General features: G+C 48.5%; 2 protein-coding genes across 7 annotated transcripts in view; both read right to left on the minus strand.

The window, feature by feature from the left end:
• Nucleotides 1-339: 339 nt before the first annotated feature.
• SPMIP6 (sperm microtubule inner protein 6) lies at nucleotides 340-15098 on the minus strand. Its single transcript, XM_055578859.1, has 7 exons — nucleotides 14491-15098; nucleotides 6460-6604; nucleotides 4186-4313; nucleotides 3116-3191; nucleotides 2671-2905; nucleotides 1447-1533; nucleotides 340-595 (listed from the first exon to the last, which is right to left on the minus strand). Exons 1-7 carry the CDS (start codon nucleotides 14623-14625, stop codon nucleotides 490-492), a joined length of 912 nt encoding a protein of 303 aa, XP_055434834.1. The 5' UTR covers nucleotides 14626-15098; the 3' UTR covers nucleotides 340-489.
• FAM219A (family with sequence similarity 219 member A) overlaps nucleotides 15092-21367 on the minus strand; it is a 61449-nt gene continuing 55173 nt past the window's right edge. For 4 of the 6 annotated variants that reach the window (XM_055578865.1, XM_055578862.1, XM_055578863.1 and 1 more), the window contains exons 3-6: nucleotides 21210-21312; nucleotides 20884-20964; nucleotides 20211-20265; nucleotides 15092-18014 (exon numbers count right to left, since the gene is read on the minus strand). In XM_055578865.1, the coding sequence (XP_055434840.1) occupies nucleotides 17856-18014; nucleotides 20211-20265; nucleotides 20884-20964; nucleotides 21210-21312 (398 nt within the window). In that variant the 3' untranslated portion in view covers nucleotides 15092-17855. The remainder of the gene's footprint in view (nucleotides 18015-20210; nucleotides 20266-20883; nucleotides 20965-21209; nucleotides 21313-21367) is intronic. The other 2 variants (XM_055578864.1, XM_055578861.1) reach the window with 1 other exon arrangement.

Here is a 21367-nt window from a genome sequence, read left to right on the forward strand (position 1 = left end):
AGGGTGGCTGTGATGGAGACTCTGGGGACAGAGATTAAGAGATTGTGTAAGGGACATGGCTCTGACTGCAGGATAGAGGATTCTGGTCCACTGAGATATGGGGGTGATGGGACATCTAGGTTGGAGGATATTGGGGAAATGTCAGTTGTGCCCTCCTGGGATGGGAGGTGAATGGGACCTCCTGAGTGGCTAGGTGGGCCCATTAGTTTGGGCTCTGGAATGGAAAGGAGGAGGACATGCCCCTCATAAGCTACTGTTATGTGTCAGGAGGGCACTCAGTGCCACCCATGGGAACTACTGAGATGATGGGGTGGGGAGGGCTCAGTGCAGGATGACTTTGAGAAACTGCATCTCCGCTGACGAGATGTGGCAGAGGCCTGAGTGACTGACTCCTCATGCCAGCCCTGCTGGGTGAGGACACTGTAGGCAGCCTTTAGGGTGAAGAATTTACTTATTGTTCAGCCCCCTTGGCCCGGCCAGCCCGGGCTTCTACCAGCAGTGGTAGTCAGGATAGGTCTCGGACACAAACTCAGGGTGGACAACATAGTTGTTTCTCTGGGAGCCACCGGTCTTCTTGAAGTGACTTGTGTCCCATCTGTGGGGAGAGAGGGGTCAGCCCTTTTGGACCCTCATACATCTGACTCCAATTCTCAATGTTAATCTTATCCCAACATTTTGCCCTAATACAGACCCTAGGCTCCAACATTGACCTCTTGACCTCAGGTACGACTGTTAAATTTTTGATTCCCAATACCCACTCCCTAACATTGACTTCCTACCCTTTAATTCAAAAACATCAATTGATGTTTTTGAACTGTGGTGTTGGAGAAGACTCTTGAGAGTCCCTTGACTGCAAGGAGATCAAACCAGTCAATCCTAAAGGAAATCAGTCCTGAATATTCACTGGAAGAACTGATGCTGAAGCTGAAACTCCAATACTTTGGCCATCTGATGGGAAGAACTGACTCATTGGAAAAGACCCTGATGCTGGGCGAGATTGAAGGCAGGAGAAGGGGATGACAGAGGATGAGATGGTTGGCTGGCATCACCGGATTGATGGACATGAGTTTGAGCAAACTCTGGAAGTTGGTGATGGACAGGGAAGCCTGGCCATGGGGTCGCAAAGAGTCAGACACAACTGAGCGACTGAACTGAACCCTTTAATTCAAGCCCTGAACCTAACACCCTGATCTCTTGACTCTAAGCCCCACTGAAGCCCCACTGCCAACCTGTAACTCTTCAATGCCAATCTCCATGCCCTCTCCTGGGGCTCTCGTTTAGTTGCCAGTTTGACTTCCCCATGGCACTAGCGCCCCCTTGTGTCATCGTCCCGTCGGTGCATTACAGCGAACAGTTCTCACCCCAGCTAGTCCCTGGGTGCCCCGCCACTCAAGGTTACAGCTTCTTTTGTGGGTGCGAATTTGCATGTGTGTGCGCCAGACTTACCTAAGGTTCGGACAGGGGTAGTACGACGGCTGGGGAGTTATAACAGCACATTGCATTCCGGATCGGTGCTCGCAGGGAGACACACTCCTGAAGGAAGAAAAGGTGGGCAGGAAGGCCTTTTGATTTCTCTCCACACCCCAGCCCAGACCAAGACCCTGAGCCGCGTTTCAGGTGTCTGTCCTGCGGCTAGGAGATCCTCCCCTCCAGCCTCCTGGCCCTTCAAGATCTCCTCGAAGTATTGCCTCCGGGAAGACACCTGGAAGTCCCTCTCCGCACAAGGCCTGGTTTCTGCCGCCCAGGCTGGGCCACGGAGAACGCTGTACTCTGGGGAGGGTTGGAGGTCCAGTCATTGAGGATCCTGGATCCTCGCTTATCGACAAGGCGACTTTCTAAGGCTTAAGCACTTTCTCCCTCCTCCACCCCCTTGTGAGTGATAAAACCCAGTTTCGCTCAATATATCAGGCTCTGTCAGCCTGGGGAGGGACGGGGTGTCCCCACAGGGTTAGGGACAGAGTTCAGGACCCCCTCCCCCTTTCGCAGCTCTCTAGGCAGACGCGGATGTTGGAGTTCTCCCAGGCTCAGCCCGCCTTATCTAACGCCAGGTGCAGGGAGATAGATGGCAATCTGAACTTTTGCTGAGTGCCCGAGCCTCAGTTTCCTCCACAATAACAGGCGAGGCTGTCTATCCCCGGAGGTGGTGCTGGGCTCCGAGGAGGCCAGGACCCTTCTGTTACCCACGCGGTCACCATTTCCTCGCCCTCTTAGAACCCAACGATAACCCTGCCGATGTACCAACCACGAGGCCCAGGAATAGGGGACACTATTCTGAGGACACGTGGCTCTCCGCAAGCTAGAACCTGCGTCTCCAGGGCCTAGTGGCCAGGTAGGGGGCAGGGCCGGCGAGCGAGGGAACGGGATGAAATTGGTGCCCGGGGTTTGTTCCTCCAAGAAGCTCTCCAGCGGAGCCTCCAGAAGACAAACAAGAGCCAGGTGGACCTTGAGCCCAGTTTGTGCAGGTCTCTCGCCTCAGCAGTCTGCTCAGGCCATGAGGCCCGAGGAGGGGACAGGGAGGCGCCCAGTAAGGGGACCGCGCGGGCTGGAGGCGGAGTGGGGTCTGGCACAGAGGCCGGGCAGAGCTAGAAGTGGCGCGGGATGCTGAGCCCGCAGGGGAGGGGGCGGGGCTTGTTTGGGGACGGGGCCCGGCGACAGCGCGGCCCTGCGAACCTTACAGTAGGTAGCTCTGTGCATAAAGGCCGCAGGCGGCGTTCAGTGCAGGGTGGCCCGGAGACGCAGTAGTCCATCCCACGCAGACAATAGTGGCGGCCCGAGCAAGCGCTCTCATATCCCTGAAAGGGCAGGCGGCCCGGCAGCGGGTCCACACACCCGCAGCGGGGCGTGATCTGCGGCAGTGGCTGGTTTCGTGACAGCGAGTTCAGCATGTTCACCACTACCTCGCGCTCTGCGCCCGCGAGCCCCGAGCCCGGGAGACCCAGACACAGAGTCACAGGAACGGCCAGAGAGGAGGTCAGAGACAGGAAGAGATGGAGACACAAGCCGAGACAGGGTTACAACCTCGTTAGGGTCCTCAACATTTGTTCCATATCTCGAGTCTCCATCCCTCCGGCCTTCTGGTCTACCCTTCTCCCTCCGCTTTCCCTCCCTCTGTTACCGTAGGCATTGAGTCGCTCCGGCTTAGGAGGATACACCAAGGGCATTCCTCGAACCACTGTCTCCATCCCGGCCTCCTGTAAGTGGCACAAACGCTATCTCAAGTTCTGACCCGGAAGAATTCCTCCCTTGGTGGGTTCTCCCAGAACACCCAGACTAGTCCCAGGCCGCGCCTTCTGCTCTCCAACTCTCTGAGTGTTTGGGGTTGTCGCCGGGCAACGCAGTTCACTCCGCCTCCCTGGGGGGTGGGTATGGAGGTGGGGGAAGTGGAGCTGTAGGTGGACCCGGTCTGGACCTGGGTCCCTGCCATCCCTGTCTCAGCGTTTGCCTTTGATTTGACCCCTGCTTATCTAGCCGACTCTGTGTCTCCGTGTCTCTCTAAAAGGAGTTTTAAAATATTGCATTGTTGCCTGTCCATCAGAATCATTTGGGGACCTTGTGAAAAATTCTGATTCTTGAGGAAGTTCTAATTCAGGAGGGTTCAGTTAACGTGAGGTCAGCCATCAACCTACAGCTAAGAGCCCCTATTCTGGCCTGCAATCCTCTCATATTCCTTCTTTCTTGATGCCTGAGGTCATGTCCGGACTCTTTCCTATCCTCTTGGAAGACTGTCCTGAATCTATCTGGTCTGTCTCTGGATGGCCTTGTTCTGCCTCCTTTTGTCCTTGTTATCATCACAAAGGAGGGGAGAGAGGAGCAAGTAGACTCAGCCTATCACTGACTCCTTGGCCAGACCACTAGAGAGGGGCCAGGTGGCAAGCTTCAGGAAGGTAGCATGTCAAGGAGTTTGCACCAGCCCCTGTCTCCACACAGCCTACCCAGAGATTGGGACCCTGGACACCCAGTTCCTAGAGATTGGGATTCAGGGGCCTGGCACAGCTTCACTCCTGAGCTCCCTTGTTTCCTAGAGAATATAAACCTAGCTAATCTCACAAGTGGGAAAAGGCCTTGGAACCTTGGTGGGAAAGAGATGAGAAACTAATGGTGAAATGTCAGACCCTGTGATTTGGGAGGCAGATGGTGGGGGTGCCATCCCAGACCTCAGGCATCTTTGCTGGGCACAGTTGGTACCTTAGGCAGCCGGGGAAGGTATGTGGTACATTTGTTCCAGCAGTTGTAAGGTCCCATCCTCCACGTGTTATACCGGTTACTGCACAGGTAGTTTGGGTTGCCACACAGGTAGTTTGGGTTGCATTTGTCTGTTTGATCACAGGGGTGGAGATATATAAGACAGGATTACTCCTTATTCTTTTTTTTTTTTTTCCTAGGATTACTCCTTATCCTATCCCAGGATCTGGGGAGCCCCTAAATGTCTCTCCTCTGATCCCTACCACAAAGCTGGACTCCCACTAATCTCCCTTAGGCCAGAAAAGCCCATCCTGGCCCCACATTTGTCTTAGATACTGAGATGCAGCCTGAATCCCACCTAAAGCAAGCTTCTGAGTGGGGTCTGTGTCCTTTGAGCTGGTTACTTTTCATCCTAGCACCAACCTCTCTGAATCAGCCAACGTGGAAACCCTGGAAATGGGCCTCCTTCCAAATCTTCCCTTTCATCTTCCACATGCAGGCTCAAAGTCCGCTTACTCTGCCTCCTTAAAATCACTTGAGTCTATTCCTTCCTCCAATCCCCCATGATCTTACTCCTGTATTTCCACAGTGCCTAAGCCAGGAGACAATAATGTCATGGTTAATAGAATGGACTCTGCAGAAAGACTCCTGTGGTTCTAATTTCAGCTCTGCCAGATATTAACTGTGTGTGACCTTGATCTAGTTAATTTCATCTTGTCTCTGTTTCCTTACCTTTAATATGGGACTAATAATACTATCTACCCCATAGGGTTATTGTGAAATTTAAATAAGTTATTATATGTAAAACAGAACAATGCCTGGCACACAGAAGACTATCATCATTATTATTGTGATTATTATTGCTATTAGTCTATTGGTCTTCCTACCTCATTTTGAAATCCTACAATCCAATCTCTACATAGAAACTTTGGCACTTATCATAAATGAAAATCCCCATGTAAAAACCCTCCAAAGCTGCACCCACCCAGTCACCTAAGTCTGTCCTGTAAGTTCCTCTGTGATCCACCCCACTAACAGTGAAAGAACACACCTGAGAGATTAGGAAAGCAGGTCTAGGGGCCACAGAGGAAGAGCAGGTGTGTGTGCATGTGGGGCAGTGTGTTGGGACTGGGGGGTCCGGGTTGGAGGGTTGGACACACTGAGTTTGAAGTGTTTGGGGCCATTTAGGTAAATCTGATCATAATCAGCTAAAGGAGAGTGGAATTCTGGTGAGAGGTCAAGGCTAGAAATAAAGACTTGGAGTTGTCAGTAATCAAAGTTGTGGGTTAAATTAAATGGTCTCAGGAGAGGAATGAGAGAAGAGGGCTCAGATCAGCACCCCGAGAAACCCTATGTTTCCAGAATGATTAGACAAGAGACCCAGGAAATTGAGCATCAGAGAAGCTCATGGGGTTTCACATCTTCCTTTCACAGATGGAGGGAAGGAGTTTCACAAAGTAGAGAGTAGTCAGAGTGAAATGCACAGGGTAGGTCTCATAAGGAAAAGACTGAAGTGTCCCATGGATGAGGTAACTGGAACCATACAAGATCAATTTTAATAACATTAAATATAAGTGTCGGAGATGCAGATTCCCAATTTCAATTGAACATTAATCAATTCATTCAACAAATACTTAGGAAGCCTGATGCTATTCTGGATGGAGGGGGCCCAGTTCTAAATAAAACAAGACTTTCTGCTCTTTTGGAATGTATAGGGAGACAAATAATAAACACCTAACGAAATGAGAAAGATGATTTCTCATAAGGCATAAGGAGTGACTCTTATTTTCAAGAATCTTGGCTGTTAGTGGGAGGAGCAAGAGATAATTTTTAGGCAGAGGAAAATTAGAAAAGTCTTCCAGATTGAGGGGAGAGAGGTGTGGTGGGGCAGGGGGATGCAGGAGAGAAGGGGAAACTGATGGAACAGGGCCACCAAGAAGATGGGAAAAGATGGCACCCAGAATACACATGGAGGAATTTGTTTGGAGGAGGTTAATGCTCCCTTCCTTGCTCTAGGGATAAGACCAAGGCCTCTTCCAGTTCTTTGGCACAGAGTGGGAACTCCCAAAAGGTAGAGCCTGGATCTCTTCCTCCAGGATCAGGGGTCAGGGTCAGGGTCAGGCCAGATGGTTGGGACTCAAGTTAGAATGGGGGAGATAAGAATAGAAAGCCAGGTTGTGGATGGGGATAGGACCAGGGTGGAGGTCAGAATTCAAGTTGGGTTCAGGTGTAGGGTCTTTGTTGGGGTCACTGAATGGGTGAGCGGTGAGGCCCTACCTTCCTCTGGACAGAGCCAGTATTTCTCAGGGAAGTAGGGGTGGCTTGGTATGGAACCCTTGTAGCTGTAGTCCTGCACAGCACACTTGAGCATCTTCTGCAGGGTGTCAGGATCCACATGGCGCTGTGCAGTGTGAGTCAGGCCCTGGGCAAGGGGAGAGGGGAAGAGATGGCTAGGTGCATGGAGACCCCAGCCTTGGTGTCCTGCTGGACCTAGATTTAGCTCTTGAGGTCAGCCCAGGTGGGCGTTCCACCCCTCTCCCTATGCTGGAGGGATATCCAGGCCAGCTTTGCTTGAGTCACCCTTTCTTCCATCTAAGGACTCGGAACCTGACATTTGTCCTCAGTCAGAGTGATTTCCTGATGTTCTCATTCCTGTCCTTTCCTTGACTAGGACTTCTAAAGGCAGAGCTGGGTGTTCTTGTCTTCTTTCTTTCAGACTGTGTGCTGCCTGGGCTCAGGGTCTGGGTCTCCCCTGACAGAGCAGTAGACCTGTGGTAGAACCTGGAGCCTCAGAACAGGTTGGCCGCCCTGGGAGCTGGCTGCCTTAGGCAGGTGTTTAGGACAGGGAGGACTCTCGAAGAATCTGGCACCCTAAAGGAGATGAAGAATGGGGCCAGAGGGGCACCTACTTTAAAAATCGAATTCTCTGACTCCAGCCTGAGGTGAATTCTGCTGTGGCTCTCATCTTGACACCAGTATTATTCTTGACCCTGACATCCACATTGTGCTATTCTTCATCCTAGCCTGACATTTCCCCTGATCTTGGTTCAGACTCTAGATCCCTCTGTTTCTTGGGGTTCACCTCATCTTATCATATCACCCCAAATTCCAGATCAAGGTCTCCCTTTGGAGGCTCCCTTCTCCTCAGCTAAAGGTAGATTGCCAGGTTAGTTGTGGGCCCATGTCTCTGCAGGCATCCAGGATGAAAGGCAGCTGGGTTACAGAGGTGGGACACCCAGCAAAGTCAAATACTAGAAAGGACTTCCTCATCATGGCGGGCAGCAAGGTGCTGGGGTGGTGATGTTGCTACCACACTTCCCCCGTGTGATCTAAAAAGCAGAGGCTTCTCTTGGCCAGGGTGAGACCTTGCTGTTCCTAGTGCTCCTGCTGCTGCTGCTTCTGCTAAGTCACTTCAGTCGTGTCTGACTCTGTGCAGCCCACCAGGCTCTGCCGTCCCTGGGATTCTCCAGGCAAGAACACTGGAGTGGGTTGTCATTTCCTTCTCCAATCCATGAAAGTGAAAAGTGAAAGTGAAGTTGCTCAGTCATGTCCGACTCTTCACGACCCCATGGACTGTAGCCTACCAGGCTCTTCCGTCCATGGGATTTTCCAGGCAAGAGTACTGGAGTGGGGTGTCATTGCCTTCTCCCCTAGGGAAAGAAGGCAGGGGCTCCTAGGCCCCTGAAAATCCCTCAGCTGAAGGGCTCCTTGGATCCTGCATGCCAACTGAGGTTTTGTTCTGTGGGCAGATACTGCACAGTCATACTCCATATGGGTGAAGGGGCCCCAAGACTTAGCACTCCCCTGAGTTTTACACACACACACAAACACATGCACATCCAGACACATAGATCTGTGCACCCAGATACACTCATAGACACACGTACAGATGTACATCTATGCAAACACAGTCAGACATCCTCACGGACCCATAGACACTCAGACATGCTCACATACCCACAGACGTGTGCGTGCGCACATACGCACGTAGTCATTTAAAAGAACCCACAGATATCTTCAGTGCTTCCCTTTGAGGCTTTCCTCAGATATTTATAATCTTTGATTGTCTGTTCATGAATAGGAGACTATAAAGACTTACTGAAGGTTTGAGCTGTGGGTGGCCATCACTGTAGGCTGGTCTGGCTAGACTATTTGTTGCAAACTCTGTCAGTATCTATAAGTCTTTTCTCTTGGGTTGATCAGATCTCTCCGAAGAGACTCTTTCAATCTTTGGCTTGAGAGTTGTACCTGGCTGCCAGTGTTTTGAGAACCTAGTGGAAAATAGGGCTGCTGGGGGTTTTAGCATTCAGCATATGGAGGTTCACCTGTTTTCAGTATGGTACCCTGACCTTAGCTGGGCCTGGAATTCCCAGTCCTGAGATCCTTGCCAGAAAATAAGCCTTCTGACTTTTGCAGAGATGGGCAAGTAGTCGCCCTATGGCATGGAGTAGAGGAGGGAGTTAGTGGTTTTAATTGTTTCTTTTTATTTTGTTCAAGCCAAGCATTATGCAGGATCCTAGTTCCCAAATTCCGCCAGCCAGGGATCAAAACTGTACACTCTGCATTGGCAGCATGGAGTCTTAACCACTGGACCACCAGACGAGTCCCTTTAATAGCTTTTTAACAGCGTTCAAATCATTGTTTCAGCCTTGGTCCTGTCCCATATTCAGTTTCAGGAAGCCTAATATTACTAATTTCTGAACCTTTTGAAAATTCCGCAGTTTTAAATTGAATTATGCCTTGTGTTTCCCACTGTTAGCTTTGGATTCAGCTTTCTCAGAACTGTTGTCAGTTACTTAACTATCACACTTTCCAGCTTCTGAAATTTTGTTGTCATTGTCCCACTTTTCCACTATTTTTGTGAACTGATGTCTTAAATGTCCACTTATTATAGTTTTAGAGGAGTTTTAGGAAGGAGTCAAAACATGTGCTCAATCTTAACCCAGAGAATTATAATCCTTTATACATTCTACATATTCTTTTGTCAGTTACAGGTTGCAAATATCATCTCTCAGCCTATGGCTTATATCTTCATTTTCTTTTTGGTGTCTTTTGATGAACGTAAGTTCTTAATTTTAATATAATTGAATTTATTAATCTCTTAGGTAGTGCTTTTGTGACTTAGGAAATCTACCCATAATCTAAAATAATGGAGATAATATATAATTTCTTCTAAAAGCCAAACAGTTTTACTTGCTGTATTTAAGTCTTAATTTGTCAGACACTGCTTCTTATGCTTGGGGTGAATTAGGGATCAATTTTATTTTTAATCCACATGGGTAATGCGTTGTCTCATTGAGTAATCTACCTTCTCCCACAAATTTTTTAAAGTATTTATTTACTTGGGTGTGTTGGGTTTTAGTTGCGGCACAGGGGATCTTTTGTTGTGGGGTGGGCGCTTCTCTAGTTGCAGCATGTAGGCTCCAGATGGCACCAGCTGGGTAGTTACAGTGTGCAGGCCTAGTTGCTCTGCAGCATGTGGGATCTTAGCTCCTCAACCAGGGATTGAACCTGCATTCCCTGCATTGGAAGGTAGATTCTTAACCACTGGGCCACCAGGGAAGTCCCTCCCACATATTTGCAAAGCTACCCCATCCTGATACATCTTTTCCCATAGCTTTATTTTCAATCATCTCTGTTGCATATTGTTTCCATTTATGTGTGGCTCCATTTCTGGTCTATTTTATTCCATTAATCAGTTTATGTAACCCTTCAGTAATACTATGCTTTATGAATTTCTATAGATTGGTAATAAATATTATCTGATAGAGCAAGTCCTCGTTTTCTTCAGGTGTGTTTTAGCTAGTCTTGGGCCTTGGCTCTTCTCTATAAATTTTAGAAACAGGTTGACAAATTCTTCAAAGAATCTTATTCAGATTTTAATCAGAATTGCATTGAATCTCTATGTTGGTGACTTTTCCTCTCCAAGAGAATGCTATGCCTCTTCATTTAAATATTAAAGTATTCAAAGTTTCATAATATTATCCATACAGTTTTACATAGACTGTTATTTATTTCTACTAAGTTTTACTCTTTGATGCTCAGATGATATATACTTTAAGATTATGCTTCCTAAATACTTGTTTTTGATGTAAAGAAATGTGGTTGACTTATCTCATATTCATCTGACTTTCTAAATTCTTATTTGAATAATTTTCAGATTCTATATGTACAACTGTATCATCTGTGAATAATTGAATAATGACAGTTTTTATAAAAATTCCTTTCCTATCCTTGTATCTTACATGATATTGTTTTCCAATATACAATTTACACGGTATTGTTTTCCAATATTTTGGTTCTTTCTTTAAATTTTACTAGCTAAAATCATTATAATGATTTTCTGTGGACAGTTTTGCTTAAATTGATCTCATTTACCAATTTCTTAGCTCATCATTCCTTCTTGTATCTCACATTTTCCTTTTGTGATTAGTTCCCTTTCCTCAAAGTATATCCTTTAGAAATTCTTTTATAGTAGGTCTTATGGTAGTAAATGTTTTAATTTTTATTTGCCTGTCTTTATCTTATTTGTTTATTGGTGTTGAAAGGAAGATGCATTGAAAATAATTTCTCTCTGCATGTTTTTAAGGTCATCTCTTAAGCTGGTGGTGTGCAGTTTTGAATGAGTTACCTAAGAATCCTTGGATTCGTTTCTCGTTAGTTGTGGAAAATTCAGAGCCTTTTCTTCTGAATAATGCCTATTCTCCTTTCTGCTCTTTCATACTAGGACTCTGAGTAGTTGTGTGAGATCTTCCCCTTCTTTCATGTTGCTTAATGTTTCTTCCATATTTTCTCTCTGTCTCTCTGTACTGCATTCTGGAAAATTTTATTTCATTCTTTCACTTTACTGACACTCAATTTTTTGTTTTTTAAAATTTTGGCTGTGCCTGGTCTTTGTTGTGGCACGTGGGCTCCTCTCTAGCTGCTGTGTGCGGATTTAGCTGCTCCACTGGCATGTGAGATCTTAGTTCCAGGACCAGGGATCGAACCTGAGTCCCCTGCATTGGAAGGCAGATTCTTAACCACTGGACCACCAGGGAAGACCCTCACTGACACTCTTAAGCTGTGTCTAATTAGCTCTTTAACTCATCCATTGAGTTTTTGGTTTTAACATATGTATCTTTTATTTCTAAAATTTCTATTCATTTAAAAATTTGTCTGTCCTTTTAAGAACATAATCTCTTATTTCTTGCTCTTTTTGATGATTTCACACTTTATTTTTAAAGAATCATAATTATTTTGTATTCTTTGTTAATTCCAATATCTTATGTCCTCAGAGGCTTAAGGCTGTTGTTTATTGTTTCTACTGCCTCTGTCATATGGTGGTGTGTTTCCCTATATCTCTTATTATGAGCTCAGATTTGAATGACTGTACTTTGAAGGGTACCTAGAGACCTACATTGAAGATATTTTCCAACACAGAATATATATACATGTGTGTGTGGGGGGTGGGGTGGGGGGGGCAGGGAGCCAGGGATCATTGGATTTTCTGGTTCAGTTTGGGAATTACAGGTTTAGGTTGCTCCATCTTGCAGCTAGTTTAAGGCTTAAACTCCTGCTTATAGCACTGATAGTGGCATTTGTTCTCAGGGCAATCCTGTCATCTTAGTATACTTACCACTCATCTCCACTGACAGTCCAAAACCAAATAAAAATTAACTTTTATGCAAGACCTAGTTGTTTGGAAGCAGGAGCGTCCTTCAGGGTTTTAGACCACCATACTGTCAGAAGCAGAAGCCTTTTCTTTCATTATTAATCCTACTACTATCTAACTTTCATTCCTTTCCACTCAACGAAGCTGTATAGTCAGGTGGCTAAGGGTTACTACAGCAAAGAGATCCCTTTCTGTGCTGACAACATTCAATACTGAGCTTTGTCTAATAATATTGCCTTTGTTGGTTTCTCTTGGATTTTTCTTCCTATCACTGTCTCCTTTCATGGCTCTTCTTCCTTTACCTACCCCCTGAATATTGATGTTCTCCAAAGTTCTGTCTTTGGCCATTTTCTTACTCTTTTTTGGCAATCTGAATTACTCCTGTGATTTCAGCTACCACCTATATGTTGATTTCAAAATCTATGTCTGTAGCCCAGACCTCTTTTCTTTGCTTCAGATAAGTATATACCTATCAGACATCTTTACCTGGAAGTCCTTGAATATTTTTGCCCCCAGAAGAACCCCAAACCTCTCTCTACTGTGCATTCCAAATCTCAGTTGGTGGCACTGCCATTCCTCCAGTTTTCCAGAGCCCTAAACCCAGGAATCATCCTAATCTCTCTCATCTTCACATCCAGATGGTGACCAAGATGTGTTGACCTACTTCCTAAAAATTCTCTCCTATTGAGTTTGGAAAAGCAGGCAGGCATTTTCATATCTTGCTGGGGGAATGTAGATTATTATGACCTCATCACAGCAATTTGAAGAATATATCCAAAGTTTTTTGGATGTGGCCTTTCTCCCAACAGTTTCATATCTATGAATTTATCCTAAGAGAACAGTTGATGTACACAAAGAATGTACAAGAATGACTATACTAGCAAACTTTTATAAGCAATCTAAGTTTCCAATAATATAAAATTCCTGAACTATATTTTGGTACATTCATAAAGTAAAACACCATAGTTATTAAAATTACATTATTGAATATTTTTGACACAGGAAAATGTACTTGATAGATGGTTTCGCAGAAAAAGCAAGGTTCAAAACATGGTCTACAACATGATACCACCTTCATCAAATTTTTTTGCTTCCTAAAAGGGCACAGGGTAATAAATTACCAGTGGTTATTCTGGGTAGCGAGAATTATAGGCCTTTTTCTTTGTGCTTCTCTTAGTTATCCCCATTTTCTGCATTGGGCGTATATTTATTTTGTAATTACAAAAATAATTTTTAAAATGTCCTCCTATTCAACAATTCCCCTTTTCACTGCTAGACTCTCCTTATCTCCCACCTACATCCTCTCCTCTTATCCTTCATCTCATGGGGCTTCCTGCCCTCAGTCCCAGTCCCTTCAATCTCCTGCCACTGTGGCCAGAGTTGCTTACAATTCAAGCATGACACTCCCAGGATCAAAAACCTGGAGCATTATGACCGCATTTCACAACACAACCTGTGGCTCTTTATGGTCTGCAGGCTCCTCTCTTACCGTAGGGCTGGTTTCTCTCTCTGCTCTAGTCCTTAGTAGCTGGTGGGTCCCCGCCCCGGTGCTGCCTGTTTTTATATCTCTTCCGCTCAAAGCGTCCTCCTCCCGGCTCTCTTTTTTAAAATCAATTAATTTATTTTTTGACTGTGCTGTCTTTGTTGCTATGCACAAGCTTTCTCTAGTTGCAGGCTTAGTAGTTGTGGAGCACGGGCTTAATTTCTCCGTAGCATGTGGAATCTTCCTGGACCAGGGATTTAACCTGTGTCTCCTGCACTGGCAGGTTCGTTCTTAACGACTAGCCCACCAGGGAAGTCCCTCCTGGATCTCTTCGTAGACCCGCTCTTCAGGTCCCAGGAGTGAGCTCTTCTTTCTGATTCTTCTACCAGCACAAGCCTCTGCTGTTGCATGTTTCACATTGGGCACTTTGTTTATTTCTTGCTGAGAGCTCCCCAGAGGCAGGGCCTGGCCCTACATGGTTGTAACCGTACTGAACCTGGCACACGTAAGTACTCAGCAAAGTTGTGTTGGATGGTACACACAGTAATCTTCCTTGGGCAGAGTCACAGTTAGACTCACACATCTCCTCTCCATTTTGTGAAGCTGCACACCCCCACTTGGCCACCTGTCTTCCACTACAGGAGACTGTGACATGCATGCATAAAAACATGCCTGTAACACAGCCCACAGGCAGCCTCAGGGCCTTTGCACTTTTGATCACTCTGCCTGGAATCCTGTTCTTTCGGTTGCTCACATAGCTCAAAGGTGAGCTAGTTGTTGCTCACTTTTCCAGTCTCAACTCAATGTCACCTTGAAAGAGAGAGAGAGCTCTTCCATCACTCTCAATATAAGTAGCTCTCTCTGACTTTTCATTTCCAGTGCCATGTTTATTTCCTTTACAGAATTTTGGACAATCTTGTTTATTTCTTATCATCTGTATCTCTCCATCCCCTATCCTGGTGGAGTAGTAAGGTACCATGAGGGCAGGATCTTGTACTACCTTATATATATGATTAGAAGTTCTATGCCTAAGCAAATGAATCACATATACACAAAACTACAAATAATTACAAACACACAATGACAGCCACACCATCAGTCATCCAGACACCCACAGCCATACATTCTGGACTGCACTCCCCCAAACCTCCCACACCAGCTTGCCACTTACCGGGGTCACAAACTTGTTGGCTTCCCAGGCCCACAGAGGTGGGTCCTTGTAGACCTCCTTGATGGAGGTAGGGGCCCTGTAGGAGTCACTGTAGGTGCTGATGGGGGTCTTGGTCTTTCGGGAAAAGAGGAACATAGTGGGGTCTGGGGGACGCCGTGGTGGGCTCTACCTACCAAGGGCTCCTGCAAGACATCAGTGACCACCCCTTGTTTTCCAGACAGCCCGGCAGGTACCCCTAGCTGCTGTGACCCCCTCCTGTGGAGGGTCTTTCAGCTTCCCTCCCTCTCAGCCTTCTTGCTCCTACCCCACCCTGATTCCCTCTCTACGATGGGCACTGCCCATTATGATATCATCTGGCTCAGCCCCATCTCCAGGGGAGGTGAAGATTGACTCCCCACCCCAGTCTCTTCCTGCCTTCAGCCTCTCAAAAGGGCCCAATTTCCAAGAGTTCACAAGGTCCCCAGAGACCTTCTAGGCCAAGCTTCTCACTGTGGTGAAGAGGAATGGAGATTCTGAGGGGTCAAGCTCAGAGGGTCAGTTCTCTGCCCTTCCCGGCCCATCTGCCCCTGGCCCCAACCCCAGGTAGGGAGCTGAGGCTAGCTTTGTTTGATGCTTTTAATATCATTATTTGTGTTACACGATACACAACCAAGGATGATGGTCAATACTGCGATGGAAATGTTAAAAAAAATATTATACACGGCTCATGTCTTCCACACACCTTCCTGGAAATAAATTAGTGAGCACGGAGAAACCTGGCTGGGTGGCAGCCAGTGCTGAGGGCAGGGAGTGTTAAGGCAGTATCTACAAGGGGGAGGGCGGCAGGGGCAAACCAAGGCCTCCGTTCTCCCCTCCAACCTCCTGGGTAGGAAGGTGGGAACTGCGCACTCTCCCTACACCCAGAGGGTGCTAGCCACCAGCTTCCTACTTCTCTCCACCACATGGCCTCAGCGAGAAGCCCCTGTCTGCCAGGGGATTAGGTATATCTTGTGGGGAGGGAGCCTTTCCCTTGTTCCTCAGGGCCAGAGAGGTTGAGCAGTGGGCCAGAGTCACACAGCATGTCAGCAGCAAAGGCAGCAGTCTAAATGAGCCCTGGTGGGGGCCCTGCCTGGAAAAGAGGAGGTACCCGTGTTCTTGAAGGGTGAGTCAAGGAGCCCGGAGTGGTGGTAGTAGGAAGCATGGCTCTGGTGCCCAGATGACAGGGGGTGGGTCTGCTGATCAGGGTGGGAGCAATGGGCTCAGATGGGGCCCAGTCTGGGCCATGTGAGTCCTGCAGCTGACTTCTCTGTCCTTTGCCTCCCTTTGGCATTTCCTCATCATCTAACCAGGGTCCCTGAACTAAGAGGAGGTGGGGTTGGGTTGGAGAAGTTGAGGGGAGCTGGCAGCCCCTGGGTGTGGTGCAGGGAGAGGTGATACCCTTCCTAAGCCAGCAGCCTTGCTCTCTCTTCTCTCTGCCCTCTCCCCTTTCCAGCTTCCCAGGATGGCAGCCAGGGACTGGGCTGTGGGTGTGGCCTGCACACACTTGCAGCATGTGAGTGGTATGTATTAGAGTGGACTGGCCAGCGTGTGCGGGATGGGGTCAGCCTGAGGAATGGCCCTGGGATATGGGGTTCAAGGAGCAGAGACCTGAGCGGGTGTAGGCCATCTGAGCTTTCGTTTTTCTTCACCTGGGGCAGGTGTGTATTGCCCAGGCCCAGAAGAGGGCCTTGGTCCCCTCCTCCCTCTTGATTTTCATCCTCAGCTTTTCTGGCCACCACCTCCGCCCCTCCACCAATGAGTAACAGTGGCAGAAGCAGCAGTAGGTACATACATTCTGACTCTCACACACCCCATAGATACAGCTATACACTGTATGCAGCTACACACGTAGGTACAGTTACACATACAGGTACAGCTACACACACAATAGATACCCACATATACATATACATTCACAGACACACACACTCACATTCCCCCAAAGATCCCCATGTATTCAGACATACACAGGTCCCACAGGAACTTCCCCCTCTTTTCTCCACACAGACATGCAGCTCAGGAAGACCTCAGGTATACCTGAAGACACCCAGAGACCTCCCTATCCACCTCCAAGGAAATTCCTAAGAAGAAATTTCTTCAGGTTTGAAATAACCTTCAAAATAATTTCAGATGCTGCTCACTATACCATGGAGGAAACAGAAGGCCCGAGAACGTAACTGACTTGTTGGAGGTAAGAGGAAGCGTGCCTGAGCGAGGACCAGAACTCAGACTTCTGACCCCCCAGCCCAGGGCTGTTGGTCCACTAAACTGCTGAGCAGCCTCTCACACTGTTAACAGGTCACACAGTCATTTCCCCACCATGGTCACCACAGTCATCTAGAGAGACAGGCCCAGCCCAGAGATGCAGACACACGCTCTGACAGCTGCAGGTGCACACACATTCTGCCAAGCCATCCCCACCATACACCTGCTGCCACTGTATTCTCCCAGGCTTGCTTTCTTGAAGATTCTTCCTGGGGAGCAGCCTCTAGGATCTTGTGCTAGAGTAAGACCACAATGGGGCTTTTGAGGCCAGCCTTACCTCCTGCTTCCAGCCCAGGACAGATGAACAGAACAGAAATGTGGGGGGCAGGGGAAGGGATGCAGAGAGATAGATGTGTTAGTTAGGGGCAGCTGAGGACGAATCATACCACCTAAACTCTGGCTGTCTCTAAGGCCCACCTCACCCACCACACAATCCAGACAGCAAGGAAGGAGGTGAATGGGGCAAAGAGGAGGAAGATGGCAGTGATCTGATGGATAGGGGACAATATCCCACTGGGCAGCTTTGCCAGACTTCCCATCTGGAGATGAGGGGAGAAACGCAAATGGTACATGGGCCAGCAAGGGAGCATGTGGAGGCGGCTCTGTGGGGCTGGGCCCTGACACTGTTGGCCTGGACCTTTCTCCCTCCCAGCCCCTTTCCTTGGCTGGTGCTGGGGGTTCCTGGCTTCACTGGGGTGGAGCCAAACCCCTGGCTTCGTGATCCTGCCCCTTACTCATTACTGTTAGCCTCCACGAAGTCCAGTCACCCCTTTCCTCCACCAGACAGGCTTCAGGGAGGGGGCAGGATGCTGGGCAAGGTTCCCCAAGTAACTGAACAAACAGCCCTCCCCTCCTCAGCCCCCCTGGGTGGAGAGAGACCCGGTTTTGGTTTCTCCGGCTCCATGAACACACAGAGGTACACGTCCTACCATAGGAGGAAGCAATGACTGTTACGAGGTTGGCGGCTGTAGGGGGCGCGGGCCCCCGGGGGGCAAGTGGACCAGCAGGGGAGGGGTTGGCTCCTGCAGGGTCCAAGCTCGCCCCTGGCGGCCCCACCCCGGCGGCCGCAGCGGCCCCGCCCGCTACTGGATGTGGCAGGCGGTGGAGGACGTGGCCTGGCAGCACATGCAGGTGGGGTTCACGGACTTGGGGGGAATGAGGTCCAGGTCCTCGTCGTCGGGGATTTCATCTAACCGGTAGCCGTCCTTCAGCAGCTGGATGTTCAAATCTTGGTTGATCTGCTGTAGACAAAGGGGAGGGAGGTCAGGCTCGGGGCCATCCACAGGCACCAGCCGTTCACACCCAGCCCTGTCCCATCCCTGGCTCTCCAGAAACCCCAGGCTTTGCACCTCCTTTAGGCCCCAGCCTCAGTTCTGATCTCCCTTACAGGCACATCCTCCTGGGGCTCCACCTGGCCCTGCTACTCACCCCACCCCTTTCTAAGGGCAACTTCCCACCTCAGGTCCTGCTTCTGTTCGCCCCGTCCCTTTCAGGCCCTCGCCCATAAGCTGTCGCCTCTATGTCACACCCCGTTGTAGTTCAGGGCCCTGTCCCAACCTGGGTCCGAACCCCGCCCCTAACCCTGTGCGCCCGCCACTGGAGGCGGAGTCAGATCTTAGCCCCACCCAGCACCGGCTCCACCTCAGTTGAGGCGCATCTGACTCTTTGCGACCCATGGACTGCAACACACTGGGCTTCTCTGTCCATCACCAACTCCCTGAGCTCGCTCAATCTCATGTCCATCGAGTCAGTGATGCCATCCAAACATCTCATCCTTCTCCTCCTGCCTTCAGCCTTTCCCAGCATCAGAGTCTTTTCCAATGAGTCAGTTCTTCGCATCAGGGGGCCAAAGTATTGGAGTTTCAGCTTCAGCTTCAATCCTTACAATGAACATTCAGGACTGATTTCCTTCAGGATTGACTGGTTTGATCTCCTTGCAGTCAAGGGACTCTCAAGAGTCTTCTCCAACACCACAGTTCAAAAGCATCAATTCTTTGGTGTTCAGCCTTCTTTATGGTCCAACTCTCACATCCATACATGACTACTGGAAAAACCATAGCTTTGACTAGACAGACCTTTGTTGGCAAAGTAAAGTCTCTGCATTTTAATATGCTGCCTAGGTTGGTCATTGCTTTTCTTCCAAGGAGCAAGTGTGTTTTCATCTCATGGCTGCAATCACCATCTGCAGTGATTTTGGAGCCCCCCAAAATAAAGTCTGTCACTATTTCCATTGTTTCCCCATCTATTTGCCATGAAGTGATGGGACCAGATACCGTGATCTTAGTTTTCTGAATGTTGAGCTTTAAGCCAACTTTTTCACTCTCTTCTTTCACTTTCATCAAGAGGCTCTTTAGTTCTTCTTCACTTTCTGCCATAAGGGTGATGTCATCTGCATATCTGAGGTTATTGATATTTCTCCCAGCAATCTTGATTCTGGCTTGTGATTCATCCAGCCTGGCATTTTGCATGATGTACACTGCATATAAGCTAAATAAGCAGGGTGACAATATACAGCCTTGACGTAGTCCTTTCCGATTGGTACCAGTCTGTTGTTCCATGTCCAGTTCTAACTGTTGCTTCTCGACTTGCATACAGATTTCTCTGGAGGCAGGAAAGGTGGTCTGGTATTCCCATCTCTTGAAGAATTTTCCACAGTTTATTGTGATCCACCCAGTAAAAGGCTTTGGCGTAGTCAATAAAGCAGAAGTAGATGTTTTTCTGGAACTCTCTTGCTTTTTCTACGATCCAGCAGATGTTGGCAATTTGGTCTCTGGTTCCTCTACCTTTTCTAAATCCAGCTTGAACACCTGGAAGTTCATGGTTCACATATTGCTGAAGCCTGGCTTGGAGAATTTTGAACATTACTTCACTAGTGTGTGAAATGAGTGCAATTGTGCGGTAGTTTGAACATTCTTTGGCATTGCCTTTCTTTGGGATTGGAATGAACACTGACCTTTTCCAGTCCTATGGCCACTACTGAGTTTTCCAAACTTGCTGGCATATTGAGTGCAGCCCTTTCACAATGTCATCTTTTAGGATTTGAAATAACTCAACTGGAATTCCATCACCTCCACTAGCTTTGTTCATAGTGATGCTTCCTAAGGCCCACTTTGCATTCCAGCACTCAAGGTGAGTGATCACATCATCGTGGTTATCTGGATCATAAAGATCTTTTTTGTATAGTTCTTCTGTGTATTCTTGCCACTGCTTCTTAATATCTTCTGCCTCTGTTAGGTCCATACCATTTTTGTCCTTTATTGTGTCCATCTTTGCATGAAATGTTCCCTTGGTATCTCTAATTTTCTTGAAGAGATCTCTAGTCTTTCCCATTCTATTGCCCACTGCTCTGCTCAGGGTGTTTTGGTGTTAGCCCCACCCCTTCCCCTATAGGTGGTCCTACTGAGGTGCGTTTAGGGCAGGAAGCAGTGGGGCCTCACCTCAGCAGAGGAGTAGCCAGAGGAGGAGTATCTGGACATGTCAAAGTCATCATCACTGGCCGCAGAGGAGAGAAGGCAAAGAGAAAGTGATTTCCAGACATTAAATAGAAAACTCTCTTTACCCTCCCCCACATCAGTCAATACTGCCCCCTCCCCCCACACTTCCAAATAAACAGCACAATCTTAGCAGAAACCATGCTTGCTGTGGGAATGCAGTTTTAAGCCAGGTTCCTTAGCCCCACCCTTCTAAATACGTTACTACCCTTAACCTCCTTCTAAATCAAGCTGCTACTACCCCACAGCCTTGCCCCTCTTTTTCCTAGGTTCAAATCACCTGGGTTTGTTGGGTTTCCCCAAAGTCTAGGTCTAGCCAGGTCTGTGCCCCGCAGTAGGGCTCCTCCCTCAGAGTGGGCAGGGTACCACAGCATCAGGGCCCATTCTAGGGGCAGCTGCCAGGTCAGCTGTCCTGGAACAGCAGCAGATTGCACTGATCCCCTTTCCTGTCTCTGCTCCCCCCATCTCCATTCTTTGGGGATTCACCCTCGGAGAGCTCCTGGCTGAGGGACACCCTCATTCTGACAGTAAAGCAGGTGTGGCCTGTTCAGCCCACTTGTTTATTCCCATTCCCACACTGCTCCGGCTTGCCTGGCTGCCCCGATGTCTCCATACACACCTGTCCGTGTCAAGGGCTACCAGTGGTTTCTCATCCGGGCTCTGGTCAAGCGAGGAGTAGCCTTTATTTGGGACAACCAGCCTGGGTGGAGAATTTGAGGGAGTGGATTGGCAACTGAAGCACACCAGCCTGGCAAGAAACTGGGTTGGGCCACACCCCACAACCTCCCTCCCCGCCCCCACCCCACCCTACCCCATCCCACCCCACCACCTTGATCCGATGAGATTCTCTCCTCTCAGAGAGGAGCTGGGCCTGAGGAGGGAGGGAAGAGGGGAGGCTCAGAACCAGCAGAGACAGGGTCCTGGTGGGGTGGGGCGGGGCCCTACCTTGTCCGGGCCATGACATTGTTCTTCTTGGGTTGCTGGTTGACAGGGCTACCCATGCTGCCATTCTTCAGGGAGCCCTTCCGGGCCAGCTCCCGCTGCTTCTCTGCAGGGGAACATGGGAAAGAAGCTGTGTCCTGCCTCCAGGGCCAGCCTGCCTT

This window comes from Bubalus kerabau, chromosome 4 (assembly GCF_029407905.1).
Source record: "Bubalus kerabau isolate K-KA32 ecotype Philippines breed swamp buffalo chromosome 4, PCC_UOA_SB_1v2, whole genome shotgun sequence".
Lineage (NCBI taxonomy): Eukaryota > Metazoa > Chordata > Mammalia > Artiodactyla > Bovidae > Bubalus > Bubalus kerabau.

Bases quoted from the DNA above. Each gene is read 5' to 3' on its own strand.
- SPMIP6 (XM_055578859.1), bottom strand. From the start codon at position 14,625: ATGTTCCTCTTTTCCCGAAAGACCAAGACCCCCATCAGCACCTACAGT. The intron at 6,605-14,490 runs GTAAGTGGCAAG...CCCCTTGCCCAG, and splicing joins CCAACAAGTTTGTGACCCCG to GGCCTGACTCACACTGCACA. The intron at 3,192-4,185 runs GTACCAACTGTG...TGCCACTTACAG, and splicing joins ACCTTCCCCGGCTGCCTAAG to GAGGCCGGGATGGAGACAGT.